Genomic DNA, 14,778 nt, shown 5'->3' with positions numbered 1-14,778 from the left:
CAAGAATACTCTGTCTGGCAAGGTTATCATTCAGAATTGAAGGAGAGATAGAGTTTTCCAAACGAGCAAAAACTAAAGGAGTTCATCACCAATAAACGAGCCTTACAAGAAATGCTAAAGGAACTTAAGTGGAAAAGAAAAGACCACATATGGGAGTAAGAAAATGACCCAACTCCCCCACCCCCCCAACCAATAAAATCACTGACAGGGAAATATACAGTAAAGGCAGCAGATCAAATACCTATGAAGCTAATATGAAGGTCAAAAGACAAAAGTACTAAAATTATCTATTTCTATGACAGGAGTGGAATGGATACACAAGCACAAACAGAGGTTAAATATGATATCAAACACATAAAGTGTGGGAGGAAGGGATCAAAAGAATAGAGTTTTTAGCAAGAGGTCAAACTTAAGAGATCATCAACTTAATATAGTTTTCTATATATGCAGTTTATTATATATGAACCTCATGGTAATCACAAACCAGAAACCTCTAATGAATACACAAAAAATTAAGAGAAAGGATGATACTAAAGAAAGCCAACAAAGCACAAGGGAAGAGAGCAAGAGAAGAAAGGAACAGAGAAGAACTACTGTTACACCCAGAAAAATGTAACAAAATGGCAATAAGTACATTCTTATCAACAGCTACTTTAAATGTCAATGGACTAAATGCTTCAATCAAAAAGCACAGGGTAGCCAATTAGATAAAAAAATAAAACCCATGCATATGCTGGAGACAAGAGACACACTTCGACCTAAGGACACACACAAACTGAGAGTAAAGGGATGGAAAAAGATACTCCAAGAAAATGGCAATGAAAAGAAAGCTGGGGTAGCAATACTTACCCCAGACAAAATAGACTTTCAAGCAAAAACTGTAACAAGAGACAAAGAAGGGCACTACATAATGATAAAGGGAACAATCCAAGAAGAGGATATAATTCTTGTAAATATCTATGCACCCAAGCTAGGAGCACCTAAATATATAAAGCAATTATTAAAAGACAAAGAGGACAAATAGTGACACAATAATAGCAGAGGACTTTAATATTCCACTTACACCAACGTGTAGATCATCCAAGTGGAAGATCAATAAGGAAACACTGGCCTTACATGATGCATTAGATCAGATGAACTTAGTAGATATATACAGAATATTCCAACCAAAAACCGCAGAATACACATTCTTTTCAAATGCACATGGAACATTCTCCAGGATAGATCACATATTAGGCCACAAAACAAGACTCAATGAATTTAAGAAGATTGAAATAATACCAAGCATCTTTTCTGACTACAACTGTATGAAACTAGAAATCAAATATAGGAGGAAAATTGGAAAAGCCACAAATATGTGGAGATTAAGCAAAATATCACTGAACAATGATCGGGTCAATGAAGAAATAAAAGGAGAAATCAAAACATACCTGGAGACAAATGAAAATGAAAATACGACATGCCAAAATTTGTGGAATACAGCAAAAGCAGTTCTAAAAAGGAACAACACAGGGCTTATAGCAACACAGGGCTACCTTAACAAACAAGAAAAATCTCAAATAAACAATCTAACAGTGCACCTAAAGGAACTGGAAAAAGAAGAAAAAGCCCAAAAGCAGTAGAAGGAAAGAAATAATAAAAATCAAAGCAGAAAAAATGAAACAGACACTAAAAAAGCAATAGAAAAAAATCAATGAAACTAACATCTGGTTCTTTGAAAAGATAAACAAAATTGACAAATCTTTAGGTAGACTCTCCAAGAAAAAAAGGAGAGAAGCCTCAAGTAAAATATCAGAAATGAAAGAGGATCAATTACAACAGACACCTCAGAAATACAAAAGATTATAAGAGAATACTATGAAAAGCTATATGTCAATAAATTGGATAATCTAGAAGAAATGGATAAGTTCTTAGAATCATACAACCTTCCAAAACTGAATCAAGAAGAAATAGAGAATTTGAGTAGACTAATTGCCAGTACGAAGATCAAAACAGTAATGAAAAACTTCCCCCAAAACCAGAGGGCTTCCTTGGTGGATTCTACCACACATTCAAAGAAGACTTATTACCTATCCTTCTCAAACTTCTCCACAAAATTGAAGAGAAGGGGAAGTTTCCTAACTCACTCTATGAGGCCAACATCACCCTGATTGCAAAGCCAAACAAGGACAACACAAAGAAAGAAAATTACAGGCCAATATCACTGAAGAACATTGATGTAAAAATCTTCAACCAAATACTAGCAAATCGAATGCAAAAATACATCAAAAAGATCATACACCATGATCAAGTGGGATTTATTCCAGGGATGCAGGGATGATTCAATGTCTTCAAATCGATCAACGTGATACACCACATTAACAAAATGAAGAATAAAAATCACATGATCATCTCAAACGTTGCAGAGCAAGCATTTGACAAGACACAGCATCCATTTATGACAAAAACTGAATAAAATGGGTATAGGAGGAAAGTACCTCAACATAATAAAGGTCATATATGACAAACCCACAGCTAATATCATACTCAATGGAGAAAAACTGAAAGCTATCTTTCTAAGAACAGGAACCAGACAAGGATGCCCACTTTTGCCACTCCTATTTAACATAGTATTGAAAGTCCTATCCAAGCAATCAGGCAAGAAAAAGAAAGAAAATGGATCCAAATTGGAAAGGAAGATGTGAAACTGTCACTATTTGCAGATGACATGATTTTATATATAGAAAACCCTAAAGAATCCACCAAAAAACTTTTAGAAATAATAAATGAATATGGTAAAGTTGCAGGATAAAAAATCTACCTATAAAAATCACTTGTGTTTCTATACAGTAACAATGAAGTAGCCGAAAGGGAAATTAAGGATACAATACCATTTACATTTGCAACAAAAAGAATAAAATACCTGGAAATAAATTTAATCAAAGAGGTGAAACACTTGTACACTGAAACCTACAAAACATTGTTGAAAGAAATTGAAGAAGACACAGAGAAATGGAAATATATTCCGTGCTCTTGGGTTGGAAGAATTACGTAGTTCAAATGTCCATACTTCCCAAAGCAATCTACAGATTCAACGAGATTCCCATCAAAGTTCCAATGACATTTGTCACAGAAGTAGAACAAAGAATCCTAAAATTTATATGGAACAACAAAAGACCCCAAATAGCTAAAAGAATCCTGAGAAAAAAGAACAAAGCCGGAGGTATCACACTCTCTGATTTCAAAATATACTGCAAAGACATAGTAATCAAAATGGCATGGTACTATCACAAAAACAGACAAATTGATCAATGGAACAGAATCAAGAGCCCAGAAATAAACCCACAGATCTATGGACAGATAATTTTCAACAAGGGAGCCAAGAACATACAATGGAGAAAGGAAAGTCTCTTCAATAAATGGTCTTGGGGAAACTGAACAGCCACATGCAAGAAAATGAAAGTAGACCATTATCTTACACCATACACAAAAATTAACTCTAAATGGATGAAATACTTGAATGTAAGACCTGAAATCATAAAATTTCTAAAAGAAAACATAGGTTGTACTTTCTTTGACATCAATCTTAGCAGCATATTTTTAAATACCATGTCTGACCAGGCAAGGGAAATAATAGAAAAAGTAAACAAATGGGACTACATCAAAGTAAAAAACTTCTGCACAGCAAGTGAAACCATCAAGAAAATGAAAAGACAACCTAAGAATTGGTAGAAGATATTTGAAATCCATATATCTGATGAGTTAATATCCAAAATATGTAAGGAATTTGAACATCTCAACAACCAAAAAACTCACAACTCAATTAAAAAATGGGCAAAAGATCTGAAAAGACAGTTTTCCAAAGAAGATATACAGATAGCCAACAGGCACACAAAAAGATGTTCAACATCACTAATTATTAGGGAAATGCAAATCAAAACTAAAATGAGCTATCACCTCATGCCTGTCAGAATGGCTATAGTTGACAAGACAAGAAATAACATGTTGGAGAGGATATGGAGGAAAAGGAGCCCTCATATCCTGCTGGTGGGAGTGCAAACTGGTGCAGCCACTATGGAAAACAGTATGGAGATTCCTCAAAAATTGAGAATAGATCTTCCATATGATCCAGCTATTCCACTGCTGGGTATTTATCCAAAGAACATGAAAACACCAGTGCATAAAGATATATGCACCCTGTGTTAATTGTGGCATTATTATCATAGCCAAGACTTGGAAACTTCCAGACTGTTTGGAAAACACTGAAAAGGATGATGAAAACCTGCCAAAGATGATCTTCCCTTTGCTTATCCTGGCTTCTATCCCACAGGGCATTTATATTCTTTATCATAAGCCAATGTGTCCCCAATCCAAATAACCCTCCATTTATAAATGAGGAAACAGGACAGGAATGGTTAAAGGAGTATCCAGTGATCTCCCATTTCCCCAAATTTTGGACTTTACACGTACCTTAGACTTTACGTTTAATCAGTAACTACCTCTTCCCTTCCCTAGACCCAGGACAGGATGATAGACAAAGCAGACAATAGCTGAGGAAGGTTGGGACCCTAGCTTTTAATGCTAGTTCTTGGGTGGTGTGGGCTCTGAAGTCATACAGACCTGAATTTCTACCTGTGGGTCTATGAGGAAATTATATGACCCCGTCTTAATTTTTTAAGACATTAAATCAAGAAATGAGAATTTTGCTACCCAAATATATTCATATGAAGTGCCAGACCCACAGTAAGCACTCAATACATTCAACCCGTGCCTGTGGGTGTGCTCCCAAGGCCTGTGCTCCTCACCTTCTCCAGGGGCTTGAAAATGAACCCAGCAGTGGAAGCGGGGCCCTAATCATTTATTTGAATCTGGGGTAGTACATGTTTACCTTCTCCCTTGCCACTTTAGGACTTTGTACAGGTCAACATGCATTTCCAGGAAATTAGATATTTACCAGAAGTGTTTATTGATTATTACAAGGGCTACTTGGTATAACCTTGAAAAAACAAGTAGGGTTGATGTGACTCATTTTAAAATCCAACATTCATTAATGAATGCTATCCATCAGCAATATCTTTTCATTGTCATGAATTTCTTTAATTTTATGAGTCATAGTGGCCTGGAAAAAATATTCACTAGAAAAAGGTTAATTATTAATAGTAATTACTTGAAAATAATATAAGAGGATCCTTCAATTCTCTCAAATGATAGAACACCTTCAATAAAGGTTCATCTGAGATAATGAAGACTGTTAGACTCATATCTTTTCTTATTTTCTTCAGCTACATTAAATGTCAAACTCTTCAGAGAATTTTACTAGATGGAGGTAGGGAATTCTATTTATAATCTATACATCTTATGTGCCAAGAGGTAAGGTATAATGACCGCTAACATGTATCAGAAAGGCATATCTTTCTCAGTGGTCATCACTGTCAATAGATACATTGAAAATTGTTAGAAATTAAGTTGTGGAATGGACACAGAAAGAGAGCTAACATATTGAAGTAACACAGGTAGCAAGCTCTCCTTCTGCTCTAGGTGAGAGACTGATCCATTTCAAACCTGTATTTGAAATTGGATAAGTGATTTTAGATAGAGGAACAGTAGTTTATAGTAGCAGGAACAGTATTATGAGCTACATTATTTAGTACCTATTATGTGCCAGGCATTGTGCTCAGTGCTTCATACATGTGCTTTCATTTAATCCTAACAACCACCTAATCTAGTGGAACTTATTTGCATTTTATAGACAGAAAAGCAGAAACTGAAGAGACCTTGTTATTTTCCCAAAGCCTCATTGAGTACAGAGCTAGAAGTTGAACTCAGAATAGCTGTTTCCTAAGCCTTAGTGAACAATAATTGTTTCTTTTTTGTGTGAGGAAGATTGGCACTGAGCTAACATCTGTTGCCAATCTTCCTCTTTTTGCTTGAGGAAGATTGGCCCTGAGCTGACATCTGTGCCAATCTGCCTCCACTTTATGTGGGACGCCGCCACAGTGTGGCTTGACAAGTGGTGCGAGGTCCACACCCGGGATCTGAACCTGCGAACCCTGGGCTGCCAAAGCAGAGTGCATGAACTTAACCACTACACCATTGGCTGGCCCAATAATGGTTTCTCTACTTAATACGGAGCTGCCAAGCTCTTTAGAAGCTATTAATATAGGAAAGAAGACATTGTTTTCAGTGGAGAATATGTATTGAGTGGAGGTGATGAAGAAGATGAAGATGATGAGCAAATCCAAGATGTGAGAGACACTGTCTTTGCCAAATTAAACCTGGCAAAATGTTAATGTTTATACTTTTGTTCTCTATGCTAAAATTTAATTTTCTTAATATTCCTTGGGTGTGTCAGTAACGTCTAATGTAAAGAGTGAAATAACCAAGTTTAATTAATTCAGAAGTGTCAACACAAATATGTGCAACTTATTTGTAGGCCAATGATAGATTTTGACTATCCAATATGGTTGAATAGAAATAGGTCATTCCATAATACAGTTAAAATACAAGTGAAGATATATTCTGGTAATTTGTTCTAATTTATGATGGTAAATAAAAATAGATCTGGAAATTTGTGAGTGAATAAATGTAGATTTCAGAATTGCAAAGGGGGATTTCATTTTGGAAAATTTCCTTTTATACAAATGAAATGTTATTTTTTTTTTCAGCCATGCAGAATATTAAAAGCCAGAATAATCTGGAGGAAAACTTAAGAGACATGTGAGTTTTATTATCAATATCCTTTTGTCTGGAATTTGAAAGCATTAATTCTTTTGGGGGTGGGACAGTGATATAAAAAGGGTGACAGATGACAGGATTTGCTTCTGTCTTTAACACTCACACAGTGTCATGTTTCAGCACTAGCATTATGGTTGCTCAGTTTCTTCAGAAATCAACTTATGAAGAAGTACAAACCGTAGTTAAGGAGCTGGTAGATCTCACAGAGAAGTGCAAGAGCCTCCAGCCACGTGAGTCATCTTCAGAATGCTTTCACCAGTTGGTAGGTGAATCATGTTCTGCCTTTTCCTCTTTCTCTCTCTCTCTCTTTTTTTTTTTTTTGGTAAGGAAGATTAGCCCTGAGCTAATATCTGCACCAATCTTCCTCCAGTTTTTATATGTGGGATGCCTCCACAGCATGACTGACAAATGGAGTAGGTCCCTGCCGGGATCTGAACTCACAAACCTGGGTCACTGAAGCAGAGTGTGCAGAACTTTAATCACTCAGCTGCGGGCTGGCCCCTTCCTCTATTTTTTAAGAAAGGAAATTACAACCAAAAGATGTTGTTACGAGGGGAAATGGTTGAATAATTAAGCAGAGGATTTTAAGGTAGCAATATGTACATGAGTCACTCTCAAGCTATAATCTTTGTAGGTTTATAAACCTACAGTTAATCAGTTCATCCCTGGGAGACCAGACTTTCAGATCCAAACACTCAAGAGAATGAATTATAACCTAGAATGCCAATTTGTTCATTTAAGTTGTCTGCTCTGCCTCTGTCACTAGAATACTATTGTCTGACATCTTCATATAAAGTTTCCTGGGAAATTAAAGTACTAATTTGAAAAGGTTTCTAAGAGAATATGAAAAAGAAGAAAGGAGTGAATATTATTATAGGCTCTTTTTCCCAGTTAGTGGAAAATCTTGGGAGTTACTGTTGTCTCTTATAAAGTATGTCTGTTCCGTGATTAGCAAATTCTTGATAAACACTAACATATTCTTACAACTTACATATTTTGGGATGAATTATTCTCATGCCAAACAACTGAAAATACAAATGAGTAGTTTTCTTCTTTATTTATAGATTTTTTTACTCCATCTTCTTGGGGCTAAAACCTACCTGTCTTTTACTAGACTTTTAGTAGACAGAAAAATCATCAGTCTAATTAGAAACACATTTTAAATGAAGTACTTTTGCCAATAGCTATTCTCACTTATTTATAGTGATTCCTTCATATTTCCACTTCAAAAGATGACCTTTTTCTGCCCTTATCCCCCAAATCTGGAAACATGTGTCATTCGAAGTTTACAGCATCCCACACATTTACTGCCACTCAAAGGTATTTGAAAACTGGATTATTACATTTCCGTTTGACTATTTGACACTGAATACACGTTGTCTCAGAGTTCTATTATTAAAATAAGTTCCCATGGTAACCAAACCAAAAACAATTTGGAAGCAAGGAAAACAAATTACCATCTAATTCTTGGTGGATGGTTCTCATTAAAAATACCTTGATTTCTTTAGGCCCTGGACATGTTGGTTTATGTTTTATTTTAATACCTCTCAACTGTATGGAAATGAAGCAATTGCATAGGAAAGAGGAGAATGATAAATTCCATTGGGTCAATGTGCAACACGTGGGAATGTAGACTTAAAAACCAAAAAGGTTTCTGCTCAAAAAAGCTATGTCCAGGGACATACAAAGTTATTATGCACTCAGATGACTTTTCTTAATAAAAATTCCTTAACTTTCCTGTGGCTAGGAATGTAGGCCAACATGCTTTCCCTCTGAGTTCTTATTTCCTCCTACAGATGACTACCTTCCTAGAGAATATTTGTAAAAACCAAGGAATGGCTGACAAACATATGTTTTCTGATTGTTGCAATGTAAATAACACAGAAAGACAAAAGTGCTTCCTGTTGTACAAAAAAGATGATGCAGGTTACAGTGATATGTTCCAAATTCCAAATCCTGAGCAGATCTGTGAGATGGACAAAGAGAATCGAATGCCAGTGAAGGAGAGGTAAGCCGTTTCTCCTTGCCGTTGTCTCTGAAGAAGAATATTTTCCAAATTTGAAGACAGATCTTTTTTATGTGGGAGCCTCTAAAAACACAATGCTTTAGTATATGAAATTAAAGTGAAAATTTGAACGAAAATATGTAATTTTTCCCTCAGAATGACAATTATGATCTTAGAGAACCCAACAGGAAATGTCTGGGCTATGAAACATTAAAAATGACTAAGACCTGTAGAGGTCTCATCTCCTTAGAGGTTAGATTAGTCAGACCAGCGGCAAATGATTGAAAGGTGCTGTCAAGAAGGCAAAGTGTACCAAACAGAGTACTGGGGACAGAGAGTAACTAATAGCTCTGACAAGGGGCTGTCATTAGGGAGGTTCATCAAGGAATAGCTGGAGGGGTGTCTGATGGCATGGGGATAGTCTGTCATTGTGAACCTAGGAATAAGTGACAATTGTAGGTTAGACAGAGATGAGTTTTCTACTCAAGATTTCTGATTCTATAGTGCCCACCTGGCGTGGATAGCACTATGGCAAATGGGTAGGCAAGCTCACGTTTTCGTTTCTTAGTTAGTATAGAAGTCTATTTGTTGAGAGTGGGATGCGAGCACATGGCTGGGGTTTAGAGGCAGGAAACTAATACCTAGAGAGATAGAAATGACAAGAGAAATCCAAGTCTTCAGTTCTCGAGGAATGCAGTTCTTGCCATCTTACTGAGAACAGGCTCAGACAGGAGGAATATGGCAAAGATCTAACTGCTGGATCTGGAGTGCAAGGAGCATGGTGGTCATTTGAGTTCAGATTTTAGACACGAAACTCTAGACCAGAGACGAATGAGCAGACAGGGTGTCTTGATGCTGAATAACATAAACTCCTTTAATTCACCCACGCAGGGGCAGAATTGCCCCAGTAATTACTGAGCCTTCAAGAAGGAATTAAGCGGCCCAGCCACTGAGGGAGAAAGTACTAAGGGACAGGGAATTTGGCAGGCTCCAACTTGTCTGACGTTAGTGGCAACTGTATGGGAACCAAAATATGAGCTTGGCTACCTATTTACTGTAGTGCTATCCACTCTAGGTGAGAATTCTAGAGCCAGGTTTGGGTTGAACACTCAGAGATTACAAAATCTAATCAATAGTCAAGCAGTGAATCTAATCTCTTCTTGAACATTTACAATGAAGTCAGTATTAAGGAGTTATTTTACATGCTAATTTTAACTTATGTGCATACAACTATAAATATTAAAAGGAAAAATAATTTTCTGACTATTTGCCTTATAATTATAAGCCAACAACTTGATTCACTTCTGAGGAAAGCGTAACTCTTAATATCAAAGCTCGAGGAAAAGTCAGGTATTTTGGACTTATCAAAAGATGGCATAGTATATAGATGCAAAACCATAGTCACTGTGCCTTTGGATTCTCTAAGGAATTTTCAATAACAGTTTTGATCATTGTAAGACTTTAGTATCCAACTTCCAACCAAGTGTGACCCCCTGTTACCTTACAATAGGGACATTCCATCTTTTAAATGGCTCTAATTATTAGGAAGCTTTTCTTTATACTAAGTTAAACTTTGCCTTTGGAGATTTGAAATTAGGTTGGCTCATGTTGAATACTCTCTAAGGGAACTAAGTTACTGTAGCACAAAATGAACTCTTAATTCAGCAGAGTACCCAATAGAGAGCAGAAGTATTGAACGGCTCCAGTGAAATTTCACATTGATCAAGAATTTTGCCTTCTCTTGGGAGGTAGGTGTATGTTGATAAAATCAGTCCTGCTGTTCTATTTCTACCATTTGGGCTTGGGAAACTGATGATACAAACCTACTGACTGAACTTCCAAGGGTCAGGTTTGGGGCCCCTTGATGAGAGTGAAGAGGAGGGTTTTCTGCAAAGCGTTGATTTACATTTTCTAAGTCTTGTCCAGTTGAGAATGAATGAGGTTCACTTCTAGTATTTGACCTACTTTCCCCACTCCATGGCTTGTAGATGACTTTTCCTTTTATAGGTTTTTAAAAAACAAAAGTAATAATCTCAGGATAGGCTAAATTTCACTGTGGTAGCAAATTACCTCCAATTTTTGGCAGCTTAATACAACAAAAGTTTTATTTTTCCCTCATGCTATTTGTCCAATATAGGAGGTCTGCTTATGGTAGTCACTTAGGGACCCAGGCTGACAGAGACCCGGTCTCAATACCCGCCTCCTTGATTACTGTGGTGAGGGGAGGGGATGATGGTAAATCATGCATTGCCCCTTAGGCTTCTATTTGGCAATAACACTCATTGTTTCTACTCACGTATCAGTAAACAAAGCAAGTTACATTGTCATGGCCGCCTTGGAGGGGGTGGGAATGTGTAATCCTACCATTTGCCTGGAAGGAGAGGAGCCAGAAATATTTGGTAAACAACTCAAATGTCCATGACCTCAATCACTCACCAATGAGAAAAGATTTCTTACTTATAATCAAAAGGAAATGTTACCGCAGGATTGCTACACGTACCAGTTGTTAGATAAGGTCTCTACTGACGTTTAGTTAGTGCCTCAGGTCTCCTGCAAAATCTCTCTTCTTGCATCATGGCACCATTATTCTGTATCTGGCTCTAACCTTCAGAAAGCAGCAAGAAATACTCTTCTGACGAAGTTACATATGGATATAGTTCCTGACTCCAGAAACTCTAGCCACTTTCTTTGGTGTGATTGGGTTTTCTAGATTCTGTAGAACTGGGGTATTCCTTGGCCATTTTTCATGAGACAGAACTGTTTTTTTCAATGATTACAGGGAAGGCAGCAGTGGCAAACTTGTCCTTCGACTAGACTTCATTGGCTGCTACAATTGTACCCTCAGTTGGCATCTCAAGTAGAATGGGAGGTAGGGAAGTTGGAGGAGTAAAGATTTATGTATCATCCAAGGAAATGGGGTGGGAGGAAGGTATCAAAACATGAACCAAGTCCCTGTTCTTTATCTATCACTTCCTCTATTATCCCTTTAATGTTGAGAACCAGGGCCATTTTTCTGGTGACCTAGGCCTACTTTGTATACATTACATCCTAAACTTTCATGAGGGACAATATTGTAATAATCAGGGTAGACTAGGCTAGGCTGTGGTAAAAAGTAAATCCTAAAGCTTCAGTGACCTAATTCAGTAAAGATTTATTTGTTGTTCATATCACAGTCTAAACTGGGTGGTTCTCTTGGGTGAATTTTGAGGAGTCCTGTTCTGGGCTGAAAACCTATGGGATTTTATTTTTTTTATGTTAGGCCTGACCATAAGCAATTACAGATGACAAGTCTCACAGGGGAAAGCTGCCCTTCACACACCACAAGTGGTGCACAGCCAATGTACTGCATTCTCCTAAGGCGTCACAGTCCATGACTCAGGCCCCCTGGCTTGATAGGCTCCTACACACAGCTGCATTCCCAGCCCAGGTGCCTGCATTCGGAGGCCTCTTCAGAGGGGACCCCAGGCGGAGACCTTCCTCAGGTGCCTCTGCTAAGACTTCCTTATGGGGCGACAGAGGGAGAAACCAGAGGAGAATTTTCTGCACTCTGACTCAGTACTCAGGGTGTTCCCGCTCCCAGTCCTTTCCCCTCTCCCTCCACCTTGCCCCGGCGTCCACAAAACTGCCGGAGCCTTTCATGTGGGGCTCCCACAAGAGTGAGCCATTCCTGTGTCTGTCCACCTGATCCTCAACTGGTGCTGGTCTATAGGTGAGAATGGAAGTGGAGTGTTGGTAGTTTCTCCAGTGTAGCCACTTGCTTATACTATCCCAGTAAGTGATTAAAGTCTTGACTGGACTTTCTCTTTGGCTTTTTGTCTTATTTGGCTACTCCAACCCTTGGCAGCTTCGGTCTCTCCAGCTCTGCTTAGCTCCTGACAATTCTCCTCCAAGGAGTAACTCGGGAATGCAAGATGTTTCCATCTTGGAGCTATACCATCTGGAGTATGTGTTTCCAAGGTCATGCAAAACAGAAAAAGAGAGAATAAGTAACTGTGCAAAGAGATTAACAGCCAAACCTGGAAGTGGTGTATAGCATGTTCATTCCTATTTCATTGGTGAGAACATGTTCCTAACCTAACTGCAAGGGAGGCTGGAAGAGTAGTCTTCCTGTGCACGCAGGAAGAGGAAATGGAAGCTGGTATTTTTATGTATGTTTGTGTGGTACTTTGAGTGAGCTTTTGCAGAGTACTATGAGGAGACATGATTATAAGTGAAGGTAGGCCTGATGTCCAGGCTCTGTAACAAGCGTGAGGAATGAATTAGAGAGGGCAACAAAGATGAGGGATTTAGTAACAACCCAAAATATTGAGTAACGCACCTTAGAGGATGATGGCATTAACTTGCTTAGTCTAGAAAGAACTTCTGGATGATCTTGAGAGACTCCTTTCCACCGAAAAATAGCTTCTAAATTTAATTCCCCTGCACTAGCTGTACCATCCTGCATTTACAATTTAGTTTAGACTGTTGAACTTTCTACCTTGCACTCCTTATATAAAAGTGAAAAGTTTTAATGACTGACTTTCTTTCCCCACTAGCCCAGAAGGTACAACTGGTCACTTCATGGGACTCAAGGAATGTCTGAGTGATCTGTCCACACTGAACGTTTGACGCATTTAAGTTCAGTGCTACCTCTTCTCCATCACCGTGAAATTCTAGAAGTTTCAGGTCTAAAAAATAAATGAATCCTAAGTTTTTAAGAAACAGTGTCAGCACATGTTCTTAAATTCCAAATTATACAACTTTGTATTTGTCCGATTACAGGTACATTTATGAAATATCTAGAAAGCATCCGTTCTTGTATGGACCCACTATTCTGACCACGTCTGCTTGCTATGAAACAGCTATTCAGTCATGTTGCCGAGAAGAAAATAAGACTCAATGCTTGCAGATGAAGGTAAAATATTCCTATATCAGCTGTTGTTTAGGGCTTTGCTGTGCGAAGCGTGGGCTGTGGGCCAGCAGCACATCCATCGCCGGCATATGCTGTGAGAAAGGAAGAGCCTGAAACTCTTCTCTAGACCTACTACAGAAGACTGCATTTTAACAAGATACCCGGGCGATTCATATAGTCATCCAAATTTGAGAAGTACTATCTAGTATAGATAGTATTTTATAATAAATATTTAATATTCCAGTTACTATTGCTGCATAAAAACACCCCAAAATTTAGTGACTCAAAACAATAACAATCATTTTATTATCTCTCATGATTTCTGTGAGTCGGGATTTCAGGAAGAGCTCCTCCGGGCAGTTCTGGCTCATGAGCTTTCATGTGGTTATAGTCAGACAATGGCTAGATCTGGGACTCTAGGGGGGCTGAGGCGCCTGGGGGCTGGTGCAACATCTCTTTCTTCTCATATAACCTCGGGGCCTCTCCCTGTTGTCTCTCTGCCTTGGCTACTTAGGGCTTCCTCACAGCCCCGCAGCCTCAGGGCACTTGGACCTCTTACATGTGGCCAAAGACTTCAAGAATGAGTATTCTAGTGGAGAAAGCAGAAGTTGTATAAGCTTTTATAACTTCGTCTCAGAAGTTACCTCTGTCATATTCTATTGGTTGAAACACCATCGAGCCTCATCAGTTTGAAGGGGACAGTGCATATACTGCACCTCTTGGGAGGATTGTTAAAGTCTCATTGTAAAAAGAGCATGGGATGGAAGATATTGTAGCCATCTTCGGAAAATACAATCTGCCACACTTACTGTTAACCATGTGGACTTTTCTCCTTTGTTGGATAGGTGTAAATCAGTAATTAGTTTCATGATAAAAGTACTTTTTATGCATGCTTATTAAAGGTTCTAAATATCAACATAAAATAACCATCTTTACTTTATTAGAGGGGGCACCAGATGGATTTTCCAAGGGTCATGCTCGATGAGCAGTCATTTGATAGTCATTGTGATGAATCCCTCAAGGCTAAATACAGTGCCACTTTTTCCTTGCTGTGTTTTTGATCTTCTCCATGAGAACTTCTCTCACCTTCCTCTAAACTCCAGTAGAATTTTACGTATTTCTCCTTTTGAGCTGTTCGTCGGCTACCTTGTGTAAGAAATTAAATAAT

At 38.1% G+C, this 14,778-nt stretch overlaps 1 protein-coding gene across 4 annotated transcripts in view; it reads left to right on the top strand.

The window, feature by feature from the left end:
- The first annotated feature begins 5,185 nt into the window (after positions 1-5,185).
- Positions 5,186-14,778, top strand: part of LOC100146271 (alpha-fetoprotein) — a 57,693-nt gene continuing 48,100 nt past the window's right edge. For 2 of the 4 annotated variants that reach the window (XM_070262355.1, XM_070262354.1), the window contains exons 1-5: positions 5,192-5,305; positions 6,645-6,696; positions 6,835-6,976; positions 8,511-8,722; positions 13,481-13,613. In XM_070262355.1, the coding sequence (XP_070118456.1) occupies positions 5,221-5,305; positions 6,645-6,696; positions 6,835-6,976; positions 8,511-8,722; positions 13,481-13,613 (624 nt within the window). In that variant the 5' untranslated portion in view covers positions 5,192-5,220. Of the gene's footprint in view, positions 5,306-6,644; positions 6,697-6,834; positions 6,977-8,510; positions 8,723-13,480; positions 13,614-14,778 lie in introns of all 4 variants that reach the window. The other 2 variants (XM_070262357.1, XM_070262356.1) reach the window with 1 other exon arrangement.

Source organism: Equus caballus, chromosome 3 (genome assembly GCF_041296265.1).
Source record: "Equus caballus isolate H_3958 breed thoroughbred chromosome 3, TB-T2T, whole genome shotgun sequence".
NCBI lineage: Eukaryota > Metazoa > Chordata > Mammalia > Perissodactyla > Equidae > Equus > Equus caballus.
The sequence above is the reverse complement of the archived record's forward strand: the minus strand, read 5'-3'. Positions and strand labels throughout refer to the sequence as shown.